A 25,043-nucleotide genomic window follows, 5' to 3' on the forward strand; every position below is an offset into this window, starting at 1 on the left:
TTTCTCAGAGGGTCTCCCCTCCATCCTGCAAACCTCCTCTTCTGATACTGAGGCCACAAGTGGGGCCCGTGCACCCTTTCCCCAGCTGCAAGGAAGGCTGGGACAGTGAGAACAGGACTGTCATGACTGGCTTACCTGATACCACCCCCCAGAGATCAGGGTTATGAAATCATGGAAGACGGAAGGCATGGGTACTGCGTTGACGGCCAGCCTTCGTTATGCAGGATTCTGGTTTAGCAGATTACGTATCTCACACTCTCTCTCTCTCTTTCAGGCTGTTGACTGTTTGGTGTCACACTAGGCCTTATTCATCTTTGTACCTCCACTTCCTCACACAGCTCTGTGGCACCTACTCTGATAAACAAGACACGAGTAAATGAATGCCTGTCTGGTTTGAATGCCTCTCATATCTAAATTAGCACTTTTAAAACATAATCCAGTTTTATTCTTTGCACATCTCTCATGAAAATCAATTCCTCATTGTTAATTTCCCGTTGGATTTTGGGAAAATAAAATGTAAAGTGTTGTAGTAATCATATTGACAAGCTACATGATAAAGATTAGGTCTGAAATTGCACAATAATAAGAGAAAAAATGGAAGCATGATAAGCTCGTTATCCCCAGGGTCATGGGGTAATTCTGAGAAGAAATAAACTGTGCTTAAAAATACTTCTCCAGTTTTTGTTAAAATTGAAACTGGGGTTTTGTAGATGTAACTATGTTCAATGATGTGAATCAAGAGCTTGAGAAATCCAATGACAATCGTACAAGGTGGCAAATGGAGTATAGTCTTGTTAAGAACCGAACGGACCTCTCCACCAGATTCTGGTCATAACATAAGCTGTGTGTGTACTTGCAGCACTGTGTAGAGTTGGCAGCCCAGTTTAGGTATAGAAGGACTATGGATGGGGCGCCTGGGTGGCTCAGTCAGTTGAGCATCTGCCTTCGGCTCAGGCGTGATCCCAGGGTCCTGGCTTCGAGTCCCGTGTCGGGCTTTCTGCTCAGTAGGGAGTCTGCTTCTCTCTCTCTTTCTCTCTCTCTCCCCCTCTGCCCCTCCCCACTGCTCCTTCTCTCTCTCTCACATAAATAAATAAAATCTTAAAAAAAAAAAAAAGGACCATGGATGGTGGATCTGCCAAGGGACGCTTTCTGGCATGCAGCTCTAACTGCTACAAAGTGCCCATCCCTGGTTACAGACTCAGCTTCTTTGGCATCTTTCCAAGAAGTTATTCTGATGGACCTCATTCCTACCATAATTCCTCCAACTCCACCTCTACCCCTACCTCATCCCAGCCAGAAATGACCTGCTACCCCTGAGTCACCATAGCACTTAGATGATTCCCCAGTTGGGGATCTAACATAGCATGTGTTCTTTTTTTTTTTTTTTAAGATTTTATTTATTTATTTGACAGAGACAGAGATAGCCAGCGAGAGAGGGAACACAAGCAGGGGGAGTGGGAGAGGGAAGAAGCAGGCTCCCAGCGGAGGAGCCTGATGTGGGGCTTGATCCCAGAACGCCGGGATCACGCCCTGAGCCGAAGGTAGATGCTTAACAACTGCGCCACCCAGGCGCCCTATAACATACCATTTGTTCTGAGAGTCATTTGAGAATGTTCTTTCTTAGAGTGTGGCAGCTTATCAGAGGCACACTTTCTTTAGGATGGCCTCACCTGGCCCTCATCTAATCCTATTACAACATTTTGTTACCAGACTCCAGTCTGGTGGATGGTACCAATGTCATTGTCCTCACTGTAACATTATACAGACTGAACTTTTACAAAATGTTACCAGTGGGGAAAATTGGACAGAGTGTACAATTTCTCTGTATTATTTCTTTTAAAAAAAAAAAGATTTTATTTATTTATTTGACACAGAGAGAGAGACAGCCAGAGAGAGAGGAAACACATGCAGAGGGAGTGGGAGGGGAAGAAGCAGGCTCCCAGCGGAGCAGGGAGCGCAATGCGGGGCTCCATCCCAGGACTCTGGGATCACGCCCTGGGCCAAAGGCAGACGATTAACAACTGAGCCACCCAGGCACCCCTCTCTGTATTATTTCTTAAAACTGCATGTGAATCAGTAATTATCTCAATACAAATTCCAAAATTTTTTTTAAAAACACACGCACAATTCCTCCTTGCCCTTTCTGTCCACTGTTTTGGTGGTTGGCATCACCATCCCTCCCTCTAGTCACTGGGGTTTACATACAGGCTGTCACTTAACCTACCTCCCTTTGACAGTTGTCCCATCTGTAAGACAGGGATAATAGTAGCACCTACTTCATGGGATTGGTGGGAGGATTAAATGAGTTAATAATTGTGAAGGACTTGGATGTTTCTTGTTAAAGACAGAAAAAACAAACTCTCTTGTACTTAACCTCCTCTTTCTGCCCCAGGTCCTGTAAGTTACCCAGTCCTGATAAATTTTCCTGCAACGTGTGCCTCAGATTCTCTATTTCCACTGCCCTGATCTTACTTCAGACCTTCAGGGCCGCCATGTTTGCCTCCTGTTGGAGCTTTGCTGAGGCCAAGTTAGTCACTGCTCTTCTGCCTCCCGTGGCTCCTCCGTCGTCTTGCTCAACGTTGATTTCCTGTTTCCTTTATCTGTCTCTCTCTTCTTCCACTGGACTAGGATCTCCTTACTGGAAGGCACTGTCTCTTATTCATCTTTGAATTTTCAGCTCCTAGCAAAGCATCTGACACAAAATAAGTCCTCAGTAAATGTTTTATGAATGATTGATAATTAAGCAGGAATAATCTCATGGCAGTTACTAACCTTGCTTCTTCGCAGTAATGGAAGATGACTATACCAGTCTCTGAGTCTGTAGCTTTGTGACCCCAAACGTAGATTATGACCTTACTGTTGGGCAGCCAGGGAGTTCTCACGGGTGTTGTAGATAGAGCCCTGCAGATAAGCTTTCACTTTTCTTCTCCCATGGGCCCATTATGATGGGATGGCAGGGTGCCTGTTAACTCCTGGACATAGCTTCATGTCCTGACATCCACCTAAAGCCATATAAAAAGTTGGGGAGGGTTTGGATCATGGAATGCACCTAGTCTCCGTAAATATTTGTTGTTTAACATGAAATTGTGGTCAAGTTAGTACTTGGCATCCTCATGAAGTAAAATAAGGCAGATAGCCTCAGCTCTTGATGAAGTACCAACACTATGACTCTAATATTTTATTTCTGGGCACTCCCACAGAGTTGTTCTTTCATTGGTAGAAGGAACTGATGTCACTGGTTATAAGCTGGACCACTTCCGTGAAGAAACATCCCTGAGAACATAGACAAACTTTTTTTCTTTAAGATTTTATTCATTTATTTGAGAGAGAGAGCGTGCACAGAAGCAGGGGGAGTGGCAGGCAGAGGGAGAAGGAGGCTCCCTGCTGAGCAAGGAGCCCAATGTGGGACTTGATCCCAGGACCCTGGGATCATGACCTGAGCCAAACGAAGGCAGACGCTTAACTGACTGAGCCACCCAGGCGTCCCATAGACAAAGTTTTTAAAGCACCCCAAGAAATGTTCAGTAGCAGGGATTTTACTGGACTTGGGAAGAGGGTTGGCAAACTTAGTCTGGAGACCGCAAACCTGAGCTTCATTTCGGCCGTTCGTTATCTCTGCCTGAAGCAGCTGGCCAAGGCAGCACCCTCACTCCTCTCTCCACAAGCCAAGGAGACAGACCCAATGTTAATCATAATAATAGCTACTGTTTATTAAGTACTTTTATGTGCCAGGCACTTGCTAGGAGATGATGATTTAACAACAGTAAGGGTGATGGCTACTACATACTGAATATTTACTTCATGCAACACCCATGTATTAAGGAACTTATGAATTATCTCTCCACAGCAGTGACCCAGGCACTGAGGATCCATGTGAATTTTTTTTTATTATATTATGTTAATCACCATACAGTACATCCCCAGATTCCGATGTAAAGTTTGATGCTTCATTAGTTGCGTATAACACCCAGTGCACCATGCAATTCGTGCCCTCCTTACTACCCATCACCAGTCTATCCCATTCCCCCACCCCCTCCCCTCTGAAGTCTTCAGTTTGTTTCTCATAGTCCATAGTCTCTCATGTTTCATTCCCCCTTCTGATTACCCCCCTTTTCTTTATCCCTTTCTTCCCCTACCGATCATCCTAGTTCTTATGTTCCATAGATGAGAGAAATCATATGATAATTGTCTTTCTCTGCTTGACTTATTTCACTTAGCATTATCTCCTCCAGTGCCGTCCATGTTGCAGCAAATGTTGAGAATTCGTTCTTTCTGATAGCTGAGTAATATTCCATTGTATATATGGACCACAGCTTCTTAATCCAGTCATCTGTTGAAGGGCATCTCGGCTCCTTCCATGATTTGGCTATTGTGGACAATGCAGCTATGAACATTGGGGTGCATATGGCCCTTCTCTTTACTACGTCTGTATCTTTGGGGTAAACACCCAGTAGTGCAATGGCTGGGTCATAGGGTAGTTCAATTTTTAACTTTTTAAGGGACCTCCACACTGTTTTCCAGAGTGGCTGTACCAACTTGCATTCCCACCAACAATGTAGGAGGGATCCCCTTTCTCCACATCCTCTCCAACAATTGTTGTTTCTTGCCTTGTCTATCTTTGCCATTCTAACTGGCGTAAGGTGGTATCTCAGTGTGGTTTTGATTTGAATTTCCCTGATGGCTAATGATTTTGAACATTTTTTCATGTGTCTGTTAGCCATTTGTATGTCTTCATTGGAAAAGTGTCTGTTCATATCTTCTGCCCATTTTATGATTTGTTTATTTGTTTCTCGTGTATTGAGTTTGAGAAGTTCTTTGTAGATCTTGGATACCAGTCCTTTATCTGTGGTGTCCTTTGCAAATATATTCTCCCATTCCGTGGGCTGTCTCTTAGTTTTTTTGACTGTTTCCTTGGCTGTGCAGAAGCTCTTTATCCTGATAAAGTCCCATAAGTTCATTTTATCTTTTATTTCTCTTGCCTTTGGAGATGTGTCGTGAAAAAGGTTGCTCTGGCCGATGTCATAGAAGTTGTTGCCTATGTTCTCCTCTAGAATTTTGATGGATTCCTGTCTCACATTGAGGTCTTTCATCCATTTGGAGTTTATTTTTGTGTATGGTGTGAGAGAGTGGTCAAGTTTCATTCTTTTGCATGTAGCTGTCCAATTTTCCCAGCACCATTTATTGAAGAGACTGTCTTTTTTCCACCGGATGTTTTTTCCTGCTTTATCAAAGATTAGTTGCCCAAAGAGCCGAGGGTCCATTTCTGGGTTCTCTATTCTGTTCCATTGGTCGATGTGTCTGTTTTTGTGCCAGTACCATGCTGTCTTTGTGATCACAGCTTTGTAGTACAGCTCGAAATCCGGCATTGTGATGCCCCCAGCTTTGTTTTTCCTTTTCAACAGTTCCTTGGAGATTCGGGGCCTTTTCTGGTTCCATACAAATTTAAGGACTATTTGTTCCAGTTCTTTGAAAAATGTCCTCGGTATTTTGATCGGGATAGCATTGAAAGTGTAGATTGCTCTGGGTAGTATGGACATTTTAACTATGTTAATTCTTCCAATCCATGAGCATGGAATATTTTTCCATCTTTTTATGTCTTCCTCAATATCTTTCAAAAGTGATCTATAGTTTCTAGCATATAGGTCCTTTACGTCTCTGGTTAAGTTAATTCCAAGGTAACGCATGGTTTTTGGTGTTATTGTAAATGGGATGGATTCCCTAATTTCTCTTTCTTCAGTCTCGTTATTCGTGTATAGAAATGCAACTGATTTCTGGGCATTGATTTTGTATCCTGCCACCTTACTGAATTGTTCTATAACTTCTAATAGTTTGGGAGTGGATTCCTTTGGGTTTTCCATATAGAGTATCATGTCATCTGCAAAGAGAGACAGTTTGACTTCTTCTTTGCCGATTTGGATACCTTTGATCCCTTTTTGTCTTCTGATTGCTGTTGCAAGGACTTCTAGTACTATGTTGAATAATAGTGGCGAGAGTGGGCATCCTTGTCGTGTTCCTGATCTTAAGGGAAAGGCTTCCAGCTTTTCCCCATTGAGAATAATGCTTGCAGTAGGCTTTTCATAGATGGCTTTTATGAGATTGAGAAATGTACCCTCTATTCCTACACTCTGAAGGGTTTTAATCAGGAAAGGATGCTGTATTTTGTCAAATGCTTTTTCTGCATCAATTGAGAGGATCATATGGTTCTTGAGTCTTTTCTTGTTGATATGATGTATCACATTGATTGATTTGCGAGTGTTGAACCATGCTTGCATCCCAGGTATGAATCCCACTTGGTCATGATGGATAATCCTTTTAATGTACTGTTGGATTCTATTAGCAAGGATCTTGTTGAGGATTTTGGCATCCATATTCATTAGAGAAATCGGTCTGTAATTCTCCTTTTTGAGGGGGTCTTTGCCTGGTTTGGGGATCAAGGTAATATTAGCCTCATAGAATGAGTTTGGTAGCTTTCCTTCTGTTTCTATTTTTTGAAATAGCTTTAGGAGAATAGGTATTATTTCTTCTTTGAATGTTTGGTAGAATTCCCCAGGAAAACCGTCTGGGCCTGGAGTTTTATTATTTGGAAGGTTGTTTATCACTGACTCAATTTCTTCATAGTTAATTGGCCTATTTAAGAAATCTATTTCTTCCTGTTTCAGTCTTGGTAGTTTATAGGTTTCCAGGAAGGCCTCCATCTCTTCCAGATTGCTTAGTTTTTTGGCATATAGCTGTTGATAAAAGTTTCTAATAATCCTTCCAATTTCAATGGTGTTGGTCGTGACCTCTCCCTTTTCACTCATAATTTTAATAATCTCAGTCCTTTCTCTTTGTTTTTGGACAAGTTTTGCCAGTGGTCTATCAATTTTATTGATTCTCTCAAAGAACCAGCTCCTCGTCATGTTTATTTGCTCTACTGTACTTCTGGTTTCTAATTGATTGATTTCTGCTCTAATTTTGGTCAACTCCCTTCCTTGTCAGTGGGTTAGGCCTGTCCCTCTGTTGCTGTTCCAGCTTCTTGAGGTGAGAATATAGAAACTGCATTTTCGATTGTGAATTTTTAAGTCATTTCCTGGCCTGATTTCTCCCAAGTCCTTCAGTTTCTGATGACTCCCTTTCCCTTTTTGGTGAGAGCAGAGGTCCAGGCCTAGTCTGAGACAGCATACCCAAAACTTAACAAACTCTAACTTTATCCCAACTGGAAAATTCCCCCAGGAAAAATAACAGCAAATGAATAAACCCTGCAGACAGAAAAGGGTCAAGCATCTAAGAAATCCAGGATGGAGTTTCTAGAAATGCTCCACCACTTTGGGCTTAAAAGAAAACTTTTGAAATGATTAGTAAGTTATTTAGAACTTCAATATTCCAAAGTTTGAGAAGCTAACATACTGAGAAATTTAATTTAGATTTCCTAACACACTCTCACATGATAAGAGAGCATTCAGGATATCAGTGTATAAATGCTATGCAACAGGACTGCCAAATTGCAACACAGAATGGGAGAAATTTGTCATTTTGAAATGCTAAGGGAATTCTTACTAACAGCTTTCTCATCTTGTAAAGCTATTATTTTTCTGAACTATAGTATGATTTATAAATCTCAGCTGAGTTTTATACTTTTGATGGGAACAGACTCAAAATGAAATGCATTTTCTCAGAATATAAATTTTCTCAGGAGTTGACCAGATGAGGAATAAAAAGAAACATCTTTTGCAACCAAGCTTACCAAATCTTGGTCTCTGTCGGCGTAACTGCAGGTGAATGTTGGTCTTCTCCAGAGTTCTGGGTTTTCAACCTGACTCTCTTCTCACTCTGCACACTTGCCCTGGTGACATCTGCTGCTTCAGAAGCTTCACCTCTTCCTTCTGCTCCAGTGACTCATATGCCCCTGCTCCCCACCCCTCACATCCTTCCTGAGTTACAGATCCCTGTGTCTAAGGTCCACTAGGTAGGTCACCATCATGCCCTACAGACCACTCAATCTTTAATTCTCTCCTTTTCCCCAAACTCTGTTCCTTCTCCTTGAATACCAGGACTACAACAATACTAACATCAAGAGGAGTAAGTAAGATACAGTTCCTGCTCTGAAAAAGCTTATAAACTAACACAGGAGATAGAAAAGTAAATAGGCAGTTAAAGTCCAGGTTATTAAGTGCCATGTAGGAGAAACCCAAGAGGCTGTGGCTTGTAGGAAGAGCACCCAACCAAGCAGCCAGTCAAGAAACCAATCTTTGTGGGTAGGAGTTCTGGGTAACTCGTGTGTGTGTGTGTGTGTGTGTGTGTGTGTGTGTGTGTGTGTGTGTGTTATGCTCATATGTGTGTTGAGGAGTCACAGAAAAGGACAGAAGGAGTCCCATGGACAGAGGCCCAGGGGCGGAGATTGCGAAGGCAAATATAGGGTATGGCTTGGACAGAGTGCTCAGGAGGGATTAGATAAAGATGAAGTCAGATCAGAACAAGCCTTATATCCCACATTTGATGTGCACAGAGTTTGAAATCCAAAGGGCATGATCCAGAGGTTTGGCCGAGCATGGGCAGGAAGATGTATGCTCAGTCTTCAGGGAGAGCTCAGGTGATCATGACCCAGGCTGCAGGGAGACCCACCAAAGTCTCAGTTCTTCACGGTATATTCCATGAGATGCTAAAATGGATCCAAGGAAAGTCAATTTGAGGTTACATTTCATAATAACACTCACCTCACAGCCCAATTATACTTTTTATATGCGACCATCTTTAATCCCTTACAACCATGCTGGGCGTAGGACACGAGCTTTGGAGGTGGACAGGGGAAACATCAAAACGTTGAGCATGTTACTTACCCCCCGCATCTCGCTCATCATCACCGGTAAAGGGGAAAATAGCTGCAAACCTTCATCTTAATCCTTCTAAAAATAAGAGCATTTTGACAAGTTTGCTAAAGTTGACCTAAACTGACAGGAAGCTAAGTTTTTATTTGCTGCCTTATTATGAATATTCTTACATTTTGCTGCAGAATATTGATGGGTTTGATTATGGGGATGTTAATAGTATATTATCATCTTAACTTTCCAGTATCTGAAAAACTCTGAATTCAAAAATGCATCTAACCCAAGGGTTTTGGATGAGGAAAGAATCTGAGGAGCTGTAATATATGTAAAACATAAGATATATAAGGTACTGTACATAAAGGGCCTCCCTAACACAGTGGCTGGCACATAGAAGGGGCTCAGAAGTTAGAACTATTATCAAAAAGAGAGAGTAAGCCATCATAGACTTCATAAAACAAGGCATGAAGGAAATGAAAACATCTTATAGGAAATACATATTTTCTATCTTTGGCCCCCACATTTTTACTATTATACTTGTGAAAATCTGGGGGGATTTAAGCTTTGTAAGTGTGATCATAGGCTTTGCCATTGTTCTCTTATTCACAGAAGGAAGAAAATTCAGAGTACTTGTTACAGATGCTAACAAAGGCAGATTTGGGGAAATTCTGGGAGAGGAAACAGCACCAGCAAGGGCCTAGTATAGTGGAAGAGGTGTTCAGATAAGGGGAATAAACTTCTCAAACTCTGGAACCCAGGGAGCATGGCACAAAATGGACACAAATTAAGTCAGAAGGGCATTTGGGAAGATTTTATGAAAACCCTTGAATACAATGGTAATTTTATATTTTATCCTATAGATCAGGGGTTTTCATACCACGTTAGCAAAAGAATTTTGTTTTGTTCTGTTTTAAGTAGGCTCCACGCTGGGCCCAATGCAAGGCTTGAACTCAAGACACTGAGACCAAGACCTGAGCTGAGACCAAGAGTCCAACACCCAACCGACTGAGCCAGCCAGGCACCCCAAGTGAATTTTGTTGAAGTAAAATTTATTTTGCCTAGGAACTCTACACTGCAATGACCCACCAACTCATTTTTACTCTAAGCCCCAAGTGCTCTTTTTATTTTTATTTTATTTTTTTATTTACTTTTTTTTTTTTAAGAGAAGGGAAGAGGTTGGGAGGGGCAGAGGGAGAGAGAGAAAGAGAATCTTAGGCACAACCCTGAGATTATGACCTGAACCAAAATCAAGAGTTGGATACTTAACAGACTAAGCCACCCAGGCACCCCCAAGTGCTCTTTGTATTTTTTTTTTAAGATTTTATTTATTTATTTGAAAGAGAGAGAGCATAAGCAGGGGGAAGGATCCAGGGGGAAGGAGAAGAAGACTCCCCACTGAGCAGGGAGCCAGTCTCAGGCCTCGATCCTGGGACCCTGGGATCAGTACTGAGCTGATGGCAGACACTTAGCTGACTGAGCCACCCATGCACCCCCCAAGTGCTCTTTTTTTTTTTAATGATTTTTTATTGTATTATGTTAGTCACCATACAGTACATCCCTGGATTCCGATGTAAAGTTCCATGCTCCATTGGTTGCGTATAACACCCAGTGCACCATGCAATACGTGCCCTCCTTACCGCCCATCACCAGTCTATCCCATTCCCCCACCCCCCTCCCCTCTGAAGTCCTCAGTTTGTTTCTCAGAGTCCATAGTCTCTCATGTTTCATTCCCCCTTCTGATTACCCCCCCCCTTTCTTTATCCCTTTCTTCCCCTACCAAGTGCTCTTTTTAAAACAGCAAATCTGATTATCTCACTTCTTAGGATGCACTTGTCAAAGAGATCTTATCAAGCTTAGTGTAAAATGCCATCCCCCTGCAGACTCGTGGTCATGTAGCCCTGTGTACTCCCGGGCTTATCTCACACCACCTCCCTGACTTAATCCCATCTCAACCATCTTGAAAGGATGTCCTCTTCTTTGTTTCTCCCTCGCACTTGCCCTAGTAAGCTCCTACTCTTTCCAATCGAAGCCTTCTTTTCCAGGGCGGGAGGGTCTTTCCTGGGTTGGTCAGGGCCCCCTGTGTTATACTCCCCCACACCCTAGGGACTTCTCTATTCAGCACTTAATCACCGTCATGTTAAACGATTAACTGTATAGTGCTTTCTGCCCACTATGTTGTCAACTTTGAGAATGGGAAGCGGCCCCATCTGACTTATTCATGACGGTGTCCCTGGCCAGTGTCTGGCCACTAAGTAGGCCTCCAACAACTGTTGGTTGAAAATATACCAATAAATACTACAGGAAGGCAAATGGAGGAGAAGGCCACTTTGGTAGGAAAGAAGATGAAGCCTTTAGTTGAAGGAAGAATGCCAAGCCTGGGCTACTTCCCACAAGTCCTTCTCCTCACCCTCCACAGGGGTCTCTGAGGCACTTCTTGGTGGGGAACCCTCCAAAATGGCAGATAATGGGATGCTCTGACTAACAAAAGGCTTTGTCATTTGGCTTTGGGATGAGTGTTCTCAAAAGAGTTTTCTTGGCATGAGGAAACTTTCTGCTTGATGGTCAACAGAATGGATCAACGATCAAAGTAGCTTTTCAGAAACAAGAAGCATACTTCATTCATTTATTTCAACATCTCATCTCTCTTGGGTAAAGAAAGACTATAAAAAACATCTGTGGGCTGGTCTGAATTTTATTCTTTTGTGCAAGACTGAGTGTAGAGTAGTTGTTTCTTTGGCAAGTAATTTTGGCCTAGGCCCACACCATCGAGAAAACTGCCTCCATATTCTGTAGAGCCATGGAGACATGGGCCCCTGCCTGGGTCTGCAGTCATATGTCACATGGCAAACCACGTGACCCTAACAGTCCTTTAGTGTGCCTAGCTGTAATGGAGCCAAGGGACCCCTTTCTCTGTGAAATAGGGCCAATCAAAGTAAAAATTACCTTTTGCTTGAGTAGCGTTGTTGAAGAAAATCAATAGAAAGGGTTCAAAATCCACTGGTACCGACCGTTTCATTGTTAACTGTTGTGGACTTCACATTACAGGAACGCTGGGTTTCAGGGTTCAACGTCTGCGAGATGAGCTGAAAATACACATCAGAGTGGGTTAAAGGAGAAGGAGTCTGTCTGTGCAGTCCTAGATTAAAGGGAAAATGTGTGCTGGCCAGAAGTAATTTTTCAACCTCCAAATATTCTTTCCAGATTCTAAGATCCTGTGTTTGACATGTTTAAGAGAGAGATACAACAGCTGAAATTGTCTTTGTTCAGGATGTAGGAGACAGTTTCGTCTAGACTTTCAGGAAAGATAGAGAATGACATTTTCAGAACAAATCAAAATACATTTTTTAATTCTTTTTTTCCCTCTTCAGGAAGAGGACTTGACATGCTTTTCTGATTTGAATTTGGTGGGTCTATAAATGGCTTCAATCATTTGATACAAAACTAGAATAAAATGAGCCATTGAGAAAAGTTACTGAAAATGCCATTAGTTCACTTTCTTACCTTAACAGTAATATTAGCGCCACCACCAAGAGTATAACTAATATTTTTTGAGTGGTTTCTAAGTATGTGCTGTGCTCTTGACATACATGTTTTTTTATTTAGCTCTCAGAACAATCCCATGAGGTATGCATTATTATGAATGCCAGTTTTCCAGTGAACAAACTGAGGCCCAGAGAGTAGGGGTGACTGTCCCAAAGCCGCAGAGCCATAGGTGGCCAGGCCAGGATCTGACATCCCTCGAACCTGCTCCCCTCATCACTGTGCTCCTGTCTTCTTTCCCGACAGGGCCAGCATCGTACAGAAACGCATCATTTATTTCCAAGATGAGGGCTCTCTGACCAAGAAACTTTGTGAACAAGGTAAGGCCTGCAGGTGGAGGAGGGGCCGGATAAATGGAAGGGGGCTCATTCAGTCCAACCATCCTGCGGCAGGAATTAGGTGACGGGGCTTTCTGAGCTGCTCCAGGTTGTGCTTCCTCGTGTAGCACTGATTTTTAATCTGGCTGTGTGCGGTGGGTAATTGGATCCGCCTTAAGCTGTAATTACTCAGCTTGGTTCCCTGGGTAGGAGATAATGTACCTTATATTGGTGTCGTCTTCTTATTTTTGTGAAACAGTGATTATTCTAAAGAGGTTCCTTGGAATAATTCACAGGACTTAATTAAGAAATGCACAATTGTGTACCTTTAAGATGTCTGTAACAGTTCTCTGAAATAATTGCCAGCAGAACTTGTGTGACACCTGAGCAACATGGGGGGATTTTCTCTAAGAAAGATAAGCAGGAGGTGGGATTGCCAAGGGAGTATTAAGCTTACGAGTTTACCGCATTCAAGGACATGGCCCTTAAATGTGCAAGCTTATCGATGCCCTCTCCTTGGGTTGACGGCACTCTAACAAAGCTCATGGAGATCAAGTAGACAGGCAGGTCAGAGAAGAGGCCGGAATTCAGATCCAGCCTGGGTTTGAATCCTCCCTCTGCCCTTCCCAGCCGTGTGACTTAGTATATATATAAAATAGTAGAGCACCTCCTTGGCACATAGTAAATGCCATATGTGTATATGTAAGTGTCAGCTATTGTTATCTGTATCCGAAAGCTTGTTTATTAATCTGTCGTAAAACATTGACCTTAAACATCTGAATGTGTTTACAAGTCATTAGAGAACTAAATAAAAATAGAAAATGTTCTACAGTTATATATCTTAACTGTCTAATTTCTATTAATTTTTGCAGAATTTTTATTTGCATTTAGAGCAGTTAGCATTTTGAGAGAAATTATCTTCTCCAATTCTAGCAAATCATAAGCTACTAAGCAAGAGAAAGGTTCATAAGGGTCTTCTGGGAAAATAATAATAATATCTAATATTTTTCAAGTGCTTTCTATATGCCAGGCACTATTCTAAGCACTTCACGTGCATTGCTCATGGGCTCTGCACAACAGCCCTATATGGTGAAGACTGTTAGATCATCCCTATTTTATAGATGAGAAGTCTGAGACACAGAAAGTTTGAAAAGCTTGCTTAGCGTCATACAGCCAGTGGTCGAGAGCAGGATTGGGACCTAGGAGCCATTGCTGTTAACCACTGCCTTTCTGTTGAAGGGTCTACATTTCAATGCATTGTAGCAAAGCATAGCTCCCTCTGGATAAGCAAGAGCAGAAACTGGGTCCTATGTGGAAGAAGGCTCGGAAAGCATAGAAAGAGCAGAGGGAGAGAATTGGATGCCCTGCCTTCGAGTCAGACCTGCCATTGGGGCCAGAGAGCTAGAACCAGGGGGCCAGGTCCCTGGTCAGCTTCCAGGTGGACATGACCACACGTGGCTTTGGGGGTTTCCCTTTTTGTATTTAATTGTCCACAAGTTCACTCAGCCTTTTTGCAAGCACAGAACATCTTGACTGTTGAGGCTCTTTGTTCCTAAAGTACGGTCCCCTTCCTGCCCTGTCTCCATGAGATGACATCCAGGTCCCGCGAGTTAGACTCAGGGTGTCCTGGATCACACATTTAGAAACCACCTCTCAGTTACCCACAGATGGCTAATCACAGCCACTGTGGTCTGGTTTTGTTCGTTTGACATTCGGAGGACAGTCTTATTTTCCCCGATTTGAGGGTTCTCAGGAAACACTTTGCTGTCACCCCCTGCATAGGGACAGCAATCATTAACTAGAATGCAGTTGCCAGAGCCTCAGCCCTGAAGTTGTGTGAAGCCACACAAATATGCTAAATTCGGCAGAGGCGGCGTCAATCAAATGGCATGCAAGTTTCTGTTGGTTATCACTTCTGAAGCGGAGATCCTATCAAAATGACTAAACATGCCTGTGTGTAAAAAGACTGTTTTCCAATAGCAACTTTGTGGCCAAAAAAAAGGTTCTGCAGGCCCTGGGCTGAAGGATCGTTATGTGGGGTTGTAGACCATCCCCAGAGACAGCAAACCCATGAGGAAATCCCACAAATAGCAAAACAGATCACATTAAGACAGTCTTTAATTTGTAAGCAGAGAGCAAAGGGATTGCTCCTCAATGTGTATGCCTACTTAATTATCCCTAGGTTTTTCATTAAGGTCCTTACATCCTCTGCTTCCTTGAGTCAAATCAAATCTATCAAGGAAGGGGAGAAAGAAACTAGCATCGAGTATTTTTTCCCAGTTGAAGCTGTTCATCCATAGGGGTGAATTAACAACTGCAAAGATAAAAGGCAATGGCAATCATTATTTTTTAAAAGAAACATAAAACATTAAGTTACTTACAGTTAGGAACAGAGAAACATAAAATATTCAAAAAGGTGACCTGTAATAACACATGCACACCCAGGCTCACTTTATTTTTTTATAATAATATTTTTTTATTATATTATGTTAGTCACCATACAGTACATCCCTAGTTTTTGATGTAAAGTTCCATGATTCATTACTTGGGTATAACGCCCAGTGCACCATGCAATACATTAATACCATGTCACAAACAATGAAGTGAGAGAGACAGAGAGGGAACACAGAGAAGGGAGGAAAATGTGGGAGAGAAGGGATAAGGAGAAAAGGAAGACTAAGGGGAGAGCTGAACAGTAAGAAGCTAATGGATGGAGAGTAGAAATGGGGAGGGGGGGCAGCTGGGGAGATCAGCATGGCCTAAAGTCCCCCTTATTGGGCAGAGACCCCGTTGCAGTTAGCAGAAGAGGGGTGAGTTACCCCTCTTCATCCCTGCCCTTTGAAAACCTGGTTCCTTTTCAGTAGGCTTTTCCTCATAGGGAACAGTATGTCTGGTTTTAGTTTCAAACTTAGAGCCCTATTTTTTCAATGGAAGCTAATTTTCCTCTGGAATTCCAAAAGGTTTATTGTAAGTGTGTTCCCCTGAACTTCTGAATATATCTTTAAGTTTACTACCCATTATCTGAAAGCCCTTTTGAGAAGGTAAAGCTACCAATTTGCCTTATTTGGGTTTTTTGAGACATTGCTCCCTCGTCAAATAGCACCTGGGAGTTACCATTGGAACCCCAACATGTATCTCTTAGCTTGGAATCCCTTTTTCAAAACTAATTTAGTTCTTTTACAATAGTTGGTCATAATAATAGTAATGGAAATGTAAAAGGAAAAAATCTTTAGGAGTTCCTAATTTACACTACCTTTCCTGCAATACATTCAATAGGGCTTGTCCCTTAATTATCAAAGTGGCTGAGGCAGGAATGGTACCTGGATTTCATATGCATTAAGCAATGGAGAGCCTGCTCCTAAGCAGACAATGGATGTCTGTACAATGGATGTTTGTACACTCTTCCAAGTGTACAAAAAAAATAGCCAAACAGTGATTTCTATTTTGGGTGTTTCAGACCTCTTCTTTGGTGCCATTTAGAAATCCTGGAGCTGTATGGGGAGGTCGTTTTTTAAATGCACCAGCCTTCACTTGAAAAGCATAAAGAGAAACACACACACACACACACACACACATTACTCTCATTGGTGTTTATGCAGACCTCTCCAGCAGAAGGTCTTTCCTGGAGTGATACAGCACAAAGATTAAGAGCCTGGGCTCTGAACTCAAAAAGGCCTGAGTTCCAGTTCTGCCTGCAACACCTACTAAGCCTGTGACCTTGCACTGGTTACCTAATTGCCTCAGTGTACTGATCTGCAAAATGGTGTTAACTGAAGTACTTACCTCCTACGATTGCTCAGATTAAATGAGACAGTGCATGGAAAGAGATCAGCACCTACTAGGACTCTATACCATGTAGTTATTATTACTGTATTTCATACTTTTGTCTCCATCCTAGAGTGCAGAATTCACTTCTACCCATCAGTGATTTTGCATGTTCAAACCAAAGGAACCCAGTGAATTCTGTAAAGAAGACTTGTAAAATGCTCTTCCTGATACTCAGATTTTTATACTGTTACTGCTCTTTATATAATATTTAAGAATACATGTCCAACTTGCCAAAAAAAAAAAAAAAGAAGAACCTTTATGTTAATACCACTGGAGAAACCAAGGAAAAAGCAGCTGAAGCAAGTTGCAACTGTAGCCATTGTTTTCGTCTTGCCGGAAGCAGAACAGACTGGAAGCAACAATGTACAGTTAGGATTGTGGGCTTGACAGTCGGAAATACTGAATTTATTCATGTAATCTCTCTTTCCCCACTTATCAGCTATTCACAGATAAAAATGGGGGCAGAGAGGGAATCTTGTTAAGTTTTTCCTGGCAGCTCCTATGCTCAGAAGTAAACCTGAACTTACCAAATAGTCCTAAACCCCCACCCCTCCCAAGTCTCTGAAAGCTTGATAAGAAGGGATGTGACTATATATGCACTTTTTACAATAATTTTCAGCAGTCCTTTCTGTCTGTCTGCTTATTCTCACTGCTCCTCTGCAAAGCTGCTCCTTCTGGTCCTGGCAGTTTGGCCCCAGAGAACATTGCTTAGAGAAAACACACACATGGGTATTCCTCTTAAAATTTAGTGGAAAAATCCTATTGTGGGGAAAAAAGGATAACTGAGTAAATTTTATCCCTGGCTTCCTAAATATTCAGCCTTGTTGGTCCCACAGGTCTCCTCACATTGTTAGAGCAAAAGTTCTGAGTCTCTTTTATTTGCAGGATATAATGACCATACTTAGAGGTATATAAAAATCCTTTATAGCCCAAGTAGTGACCTGGTTCTGGGTGTTGTTAGTCAATGAAAACTGCACCCCATCTTTTCACAAGCCTTAAGGACAGGACAAGACCAAGAGGGCGGTGCCTTTAAGTGACCCACATTTGTTTCCTAACTAGTGATTTCCCTAACTGTTTCAGATTCCATGTTTGACGGGGTGACCGACAAACCAATCTTAGACTGCTGTGCCTGTGGAACTGCCAAGTACAGACTCACATTCTATGGGAATTGGTCCGAGAAGACCCACCCAAAGGATTATCCTCGTGAGTAGAGTGGCTACATCATGGATTGGGGAAAGGCGCACGGTGAAGTTCTGTCTGGTTGTAGGGTACACCAGCCGAAGTATGTCAGGTCTATTTGCTTTTACCAGCTGACTCATGAAATACACATTCCCAGGTAGTGAATTCGTCAAGACTAGCAGACGTAATACTGGTATGCTTTGAGCTTTCATTGCATAGCGTTGTTCTAATCTGTGGTTTAAAAAAATATTTCTAGGGTCATGCATTTGGTAACCTCAGTCCCCCTAAAGAGTCTCTATTCATGAATTACACAATAGGTCTATCTGTGCTGGAAATAGCTGGCAAGAGGGACCTGCTCTTGACTCCACAGATCAAGGTCAACAAACATTCAACATCCTCAATCATGTTGGTAATCTATCTGCATACCCTTTCCCTACGGATTCCAGATACCACCTTAGAATCCTTCATGACACCATGCTCCAGATAGCTAATACCAATCCATGGGAATTGTTAGGAGGCCCCAAACTTGCTATTTTAGAGAAGATCCTTAATCAGGACCCTACCAACCCGCTTTTGTCATAACATCATCTCAACAAATGCCTAGCATGTGCCAGGTACCATGCTAAGCTCTAGCGATATAATAGTGAGCAAAAAAAAAAGATACAACCCACATTCTCATACAACCTAGAGATTTGTGGGGAGACAGGCATTTATTGAATAATCACACACAAAAATGAAAATTCTAACAGTGAATAGTGGACCTATCGTGTGCCGACCATTTTTACATGTCATTAAATCCTCAGAATAACCTGTGTTGTGGATGAGCTCACTGAATTTCAGGGAGATGTCATGATTTGTCCTTAGTCAGACGTAAGTTAGTAGTGGATCCAAGATTTGAAAGGGATTTGTCAGGCTCCTTGTCTGGCCTTTCAGTTGGGCTGTCTTTAAGACCCAGTGATGCTCCTTCTCTCTGACTGTGGGTGGCTGTTGGTGTGTGGCACTGAGCATGATTTTTCTGTTCGTTGTCTGTTTTATTCTTGTTCGTTTCACTTTGGAGTTGCCACAGCTGGGAAAGACGAGTGGAACTGGGAGAAAGAGATTAAAAAGAGGGATTTGGGTCAACCCCTCCCCAAAAAAGGGGGAGCAAAGGGAACGTGGTTGGGACTTAAGAAGACCTGGTCCCGACCAGAGCCTCCATAGTCCCCAGGCAGCCCACCCAGCGGGGACTTGGCAGATCAAGAGCCCTATTGTTTAATTTTACCCACATGTAATCAAGACTTGGGATCTTAGAAGCTTCTTACTAGTTCATTTTTCTCACTCTGGGATTCAGCTTGATCTGCTTCAGCTGGTGTGGGAGACCTGTGTGAACAAAGTTGGACTCTCTGCCTTGAGGGGGGAGTTTCGGGGGAAGAAACCACTTGGAACAAGGATGATGGAAAAAAATTCCTCCAGTGCCTCAGTCCACTAACCCAGAGGAAATAAAACGTTAGGGGCCCATTACTCATCCGTAATCCTAAGGAGCTTCTTGTGCTATTCTGTTCTGACACTGTTATTCCCCAGAATTTGGGGGGGGGGGAAGCACAGACCATTGTTTCTGGGTCTTTGGGCAAAATCAAGTACAAATCTATACAGAATTTCTGTGGAGTTTTAGGAGTTTCTTAATAAAGCAGGCATGTGCTCTAGATCCCCCAGGATTGTTCCATTGTCAGATGTCAGTGTGTCTTAAATTTGGGTTGGAAAAATTTGGTCAGTATGTACAGAGGAGCGTTTGTCACATTGGACTGTAATTACTTCTTAAAGAGTCTTTCTTCTCCATCAGACAGAGCAGTCCTCCAGGACAAAAGCCATGACACGCTCATCTTTCATTCTTAGTGCCTTGGAAGTGCCTGGTGCCTTCCCAAGTACTGTGTACTGATTGTCAAACTCAGAGTAGCGTTCACTAAGACCTGGGAGGCAGATTTCTAGCTCCCAGCTAGTCACCATGACCAATTCTGCTGAGGAATCATAGACCAGACCTTCCTTAGAAGGAAAGGGGCACAGACGATTGGAGCCAATTGGAAGGATACGGAGAGTGTCTAATAAGGACTTTGAAAATTCGATGCTGGCAGAAGTGATTTCTACTAATCTTAAGTAATAGATGACTTTCCTTTTGCTGCTGCAGGGATGGTCTTTTCTTGATAACCGACCCTTGCCGTGAAGCCCAATTAAGCCATGATGCTTCCTGACAATAGTGCAAATTAATAAATATCAAGTCCCCCACCCCATTATTATTGCTCATCCCAAACACCACTTTGTCCACAAGGATCTCAGAGCAGCAATTCTCAAGCTTTTTAATTTCAAGATGCTTTTTACATGCTTAAAAATTATTGAGAACTCGAACATCCTTTTGCTTATATGGGTTGCGTCTATCAAAATTCAACATATCAAAAATTAAAACAGAAGTTTTAAAATAGTACTTATTAATTAATTTAAAGAGTAACATAATGAATTAGCAATAATAAACTCATTACATGTTAACATATTTTATGAAAATAACTATATTGTCTAAAACAAAAGAAATTTAGTGAAAGAGCATCATTGTTCTACATTTTTGCAAATCTCTTGAATATCTGACTTAATTAGAAGACACCTAGGTTCTCATATTTGCCTCTGCATTCAACCTGTTGTGGTATGGTTTTTTTTGGTTGAAGTATGTAAAGAAATTCTGTCTTACAGAGACCTATAATTGGAAAAAGGAAGAATATTTTAAAAACTTTTTCATTAATTATAGATAATCTTCTTTGATACTATACCAAAACTCTACAAAGGGTAGTTTCTTTTTTTTTTTTTTAAGATTTTATTTATTTATTTCACACAGAGAGAGAGAGTACAAGCAGGGAGAGCAGCAGAGGGAGAGGGAGAAGCAGGCTCCCTACTGGGCAGGGAGCTGATGTGGGGTCCATCCCAGGACCCTGGGATCATGACTTGAGCTGAAGGCAGACGCTTAACTGACTGAGCCACTCAGGTGTCCCTACAAAGGGTAGTTTCTTAAAGGATAATTACAATGTAGAGCATGAAACCAACTTGTACTCTGTTATATTAAAATGTATTGCTTTACTTTACACTTTGAATGAATCTTTTACAAATGAATGATTTTGTAACATCATACAATGGTCATTTGGAAAATACTGATTTACCAAGTTACACAGATGGTCCAGATGTTGAGACTTTCCATTATACAATATCAAAAAAATCACATTCATTAGTATCACTTCCAGTCTCATCAGAAATGTGTTTAAGTATTGGAAAGCTACCAGATTCATAATGACAGAAACAAGTTTTCCAAAATTCTAAGTTTTGCTTGAAAGTTTTAATTTTTTCATTGGCAACACATCCTGTCCGTTGTTTTCCTTGAAATGACAGGCTCACTTCATTTTTGAGGAAACGTCTACCACATTCTCCAGACTGAATAACCATAATTTGTCTGTCATTGGTTCATTCAAGTAAAAATAATGTTTATGGAAATCAAAGTGTACAGTCCAGCTTGCAAGAGCATTTACTCAAGACAGTCATCGCACCCTAGTATACACAGACGTGTTTCGTGCATGTTTCCCGGTTAGTCACACAAAATGGGAGAAAAATGTGTACTCAGACATACAGAGACTAATACATAACAGTAATAATTTTTATTGTTTCATCAAAAACATTCTTAAGTGAAGCCGACTCTTTACATTGTGTACTGCGGTTCCCGGCAGTGACTGCTGACATCGTTCGAGGCCACCACTTAGATGGGTGCTAAGTGACAGCGGGTCAGGCAGCACTGCTTTGGGACCATCAGGGTGAACGCCAACATGGGCAGATGTCTTAGTATTATTGTGAAAATAGTTTTCACCTCACAGAGCCCCTGCAAGGCCCTCAGGGTCCCCAGGGGTCTGTAGACCACACTTGGAGAACCTCTGCTATAGGGTAGGTTAGCACCTTGAGGTGTCTGTCCTTTAGTTCTCTTTGGGTGACTTGCCCTGGAGAATTCACGCTGGGTTCCACAAGAAGATCGGGCAACGCTCTTGTGCCTTCAGTCCTCGCTTGTGGGGGCCACATCGACAGGTGGTTCTTCTCAATGCGATGTAAGATGGCTGGTTCTGAATGCTGTTTCTGGGGTTCCCTTTCTTAAAGAACAGAGGACTCTGCATCCACGACACCCCTCTCCCTGGGAGGTGAAATCAGGAAGGCGAGAGGACAGCCTAAGCGGACATCCCCTCTCCATTGTAATGCCGTAAACCTCTGCTGGCCATCTGGAAATAGTGAAATCCTTTTAAAACACCTCCAACTGGGTAGTTTCTAGAAATCCATTTTAAGGCTGGATCATGCAAGTTTTACCTCCTAATTTTATAAGTGAAAAAACCAGAAGCACAAAGTTAAGGGTTCAGATCGCATAGCCAGAGAGTTTCAGAAACAAAATCAAAGCTCAGATCTCTTGATTCCCTTTTGCCTTCTTCTGGGGGCTGTCACAAGACAGTCTTCTCTCCTCTGCAGTGAAATTAAATGTCTTATACACAAAGCATCTTTTAAGCATCTGCTATACCAGTGTGGACTCAGCTGATACTAAATTCTGAACAGCTTTGCCCCACTGTACAAAGACCTCCTCATAGATCCTAACTTAGAAGTCAGAAAGAGGGGGCGCCTGGGTGGCACAGCGGTTAAGCGTCTGCCTTCAGCTCAGGGCGTGATCCCGGCGTTATGGGATCGAGCCACATCAGGCTCTTAAGCTATGAGCCTGCTTCTTCCTCTCCCACTCCCCCTGCTTGTGTTCCCTCTCTCACTGGCTGTCTCTATCTCTGTCGAATAAATAAATAAAATCTTAAAAAAAAAAAAAAAAGAAGTCAGAATGAGAAGGTCTGGATTCACTGAGCCTGAACAGAGCTCCAGAACCCTGGAGTGTTAGGAGAAATGCAAGCAAGCTTCCCCATTGTCTGTCCTCAGCAGTCTTGAGTGTCCAGCAGCGGTCCAGGAGCATGTGTCTTTTACAGGAACATGGTGACCAGCAGGGTCACTTCAGAGGGATGTCCCAGGGTTTGGAGGCAGGCTCTGTCTTTGCCAGGGGATTAGATGCTGAGTCACTTTGCTCACTTGCTCTGAACACAGCTCCTAGGTTTGTTGGTTGTTTTGTTGTTTGGTTGTTTTAAAAGGTTTTATTTATTCATTTGAGAGAGAGAGAGCACGAAGGGGTGGGGGCAGAAGGAAAGGGAAAAGCAGACTTCCCACTGAGCAGGGAGCCCCCTGTGGGACTCTATCCCAGGACCTGGAGATCCTGACCTGCGCCAAAGGCAGACGCTTAACCATCTGAGTCACCCAGGCGCCCCAAGGTGCTAGGTTTTTGACAAATGCCTCCACCCTGTAGAGACTCTGTAATGTCCCTTGACGATGTAAACTGCACAACACTCCCCATTTTTGATATGGTATCAGTTTTAACACTGTTTAACAAATACATATTGATGAAAGGAACATTTTTTCCAGGAGCCAATTATTTTTGTTTCATTTGACAACACATTGCCTAAAATATAAACATGGCCACTGGGAAATACAGTCTGCAGAACCAAAGTTACTGTTACAATGAAACTCAGCCATCTTTTCCATTGGGTCATGTTATTTAAAAGTTATGAGCTTTTAAATCCAATCACATAAAAGACCACCACTCTAACGTTTGGCAACAACTCTCATTTCTTCATATGTTCATCCACATACAGAGTGGCACATTTGGAAACATTGCATCCTTGCTTTGTGCATTTGGTTTTGTTTCCATAGTCATAATTTGTTACATCAGCTTGCTCTAAACCACCTGTCTGTTCTTTTATTGAACATTTAGGTGATGTCAGGTCTTTTGCTAACATAGAAAGCACTACAACAAAGAAGCTTTTTAGAAAGGATTTATTTATTGGAGAGAGCGAGCGAGCAGATGGATGGTGAGTGAGAGAGTGAGAATCCTCAAGCCGACTCCCCACTGAGCGTGGAGTCTGACACGAGGCTCGATCCCAGGACCCTGAGATCATGATCTGAGCCAAAATCAAGAGTTGGGCACTTACCAACTGAGCCACCCAGGCGCCCCACAATAAAAAAAACTTTGCAGTAAAGTCTTCTTCCACCCTTTGTCCTTCCTTTGAATCATTTCCTTGAAATAATTTCCCAAGAATAAGAAAGCCTGATCAAAGGATATGCACTTTTTATGCGCTCTTAAGACATTTTGCCAGATTCTTCTCCAACATATTTGTTATCAGTTCACCATGTTACCAATAACGAGTAAATAGATGTCTTTCTTCCAGCCTCCTCAGCATTTAACTTAACGTTTTCTGTTTGGGTTTTGCCAATTAATGGTTATAAAAAATTAATCTCATTATTTTAAATTGACATTGGTTTAATGACTAACATACTTGAATCTTTTTGTGTGTGTGCTTATTGTGTTTGCCTTTAAAACCCCTACAGCACTGACAGGAGTCAAGTCTGATTTTGTTCATTATCTCCTCAGGGCCTAGCTCATTGTCTGGCACTTTGAAAGCCTCTAAATAAATAATGTGGAATGAATGAATGAGAAGCAGTTACAAAATGAGCAAGGAAGAAGGTGGCGGGAGATGGACAATGAGAAGCTACTGAAGAGGTTGGGGCAGGAGAGAGAGGACCTTATATGGCTGCTAAGTAGGGATGGTGCTGGCAGTAATTGGGAAGGTAGGTGAGGAGGATATTACAGCGATGGGGCCAGCTCGGACTAAGGCAGTGGATGCGGTGATGGAGTGAATGATGGACTGGAGATAGCTTCCAGAGGTAGATTCTGTCATGGATTGGATGTCGAGGAGTGACAGAGAAAAGCATCAGAGCTGACAAGTATTCTTGCTTCTTAAAATATTCCTCAATATTATTGTCTCTCTATTTTTGCAAATGATCATGAAATCATTTTATCAAATTCTGTAAAGGATCCTGTCAGAATTTTAAATGGGATTGCATTAAATCCCTAAATTACTTTTGGAAGAATTGTTAGCTTTATAATATTTAGCTTGCTCAGTTTCTTCCCATTTATGATAAGACAATATGTGGGTTTCCGCAGCCCAGTGCCTAGAACGGTGATGAGTCACAGGTGGACCATAGGCCTCTTCTCTCCATCTAACTTCAGAAACAAAATGAAACACTCAACAAACAATAATCCCACTCCTTCCCACCATCACAGGGAAATCCCTCTCCAAGCAGAGTAAGTGTGCCCACCAGCGCCCCCTAGTGGCGCCACCGCCAGGCTGTGTATGAATAGAGATGTGACTGGGAATCAGAGTTTTGTACCAAGTACATGTGTCATGATACATAGTTTCAGTGGAAGACGGAGCAAAAGAGAAAGGATTAAATAGCTTCTTTCCCCCTT

At 42.2% G+C, this 25,043-nt stretch overlaps 1 protein-coding gene across 2 annotated transcripts in view; it reads left to right on the forward strand.

The window, feature by feature from the left end:
• The window catches only part of SPON1 (spondin 1), a 255,334-nt gene that overhangs the window by 94,430 nt on the left and 135,861 nt on the right, over positions 1–25,043 (forward strand). For both annotated transcript variants that reach the window (XM_034645868.1, XM_034645867.1), the window contains exons 4-5: positions 12,588–12,661; positions 17,567–17,689. In XM_034645868.1, the coding sequence (XP_034501759.1) occupies positions 12,588–12,661; positions 17,567–17,689 (197 nt within the window). The remainder of the gene's footprint in view (positions 1–12,587; positions 12,662–17,566; positions 17,690–25,043) is intronic.

The sequence above is a fragment of the Ailuropoda melanoleuca genome, chromosome 16 (genome assembly GCF_002007445.2).
Source record: "Ailuropoda melanoleuca isolate Jingjing chromosome 16, ASM200744v2, whole genome shotgun sequence".
In the NCBI taxonomy this organism is placed as follows: Eukaryota; Metazoa; Chordata; class Mammalia; order Carnivora; family Ursidae; genus Ailuropoda; species Ailuropoda melanoleuca.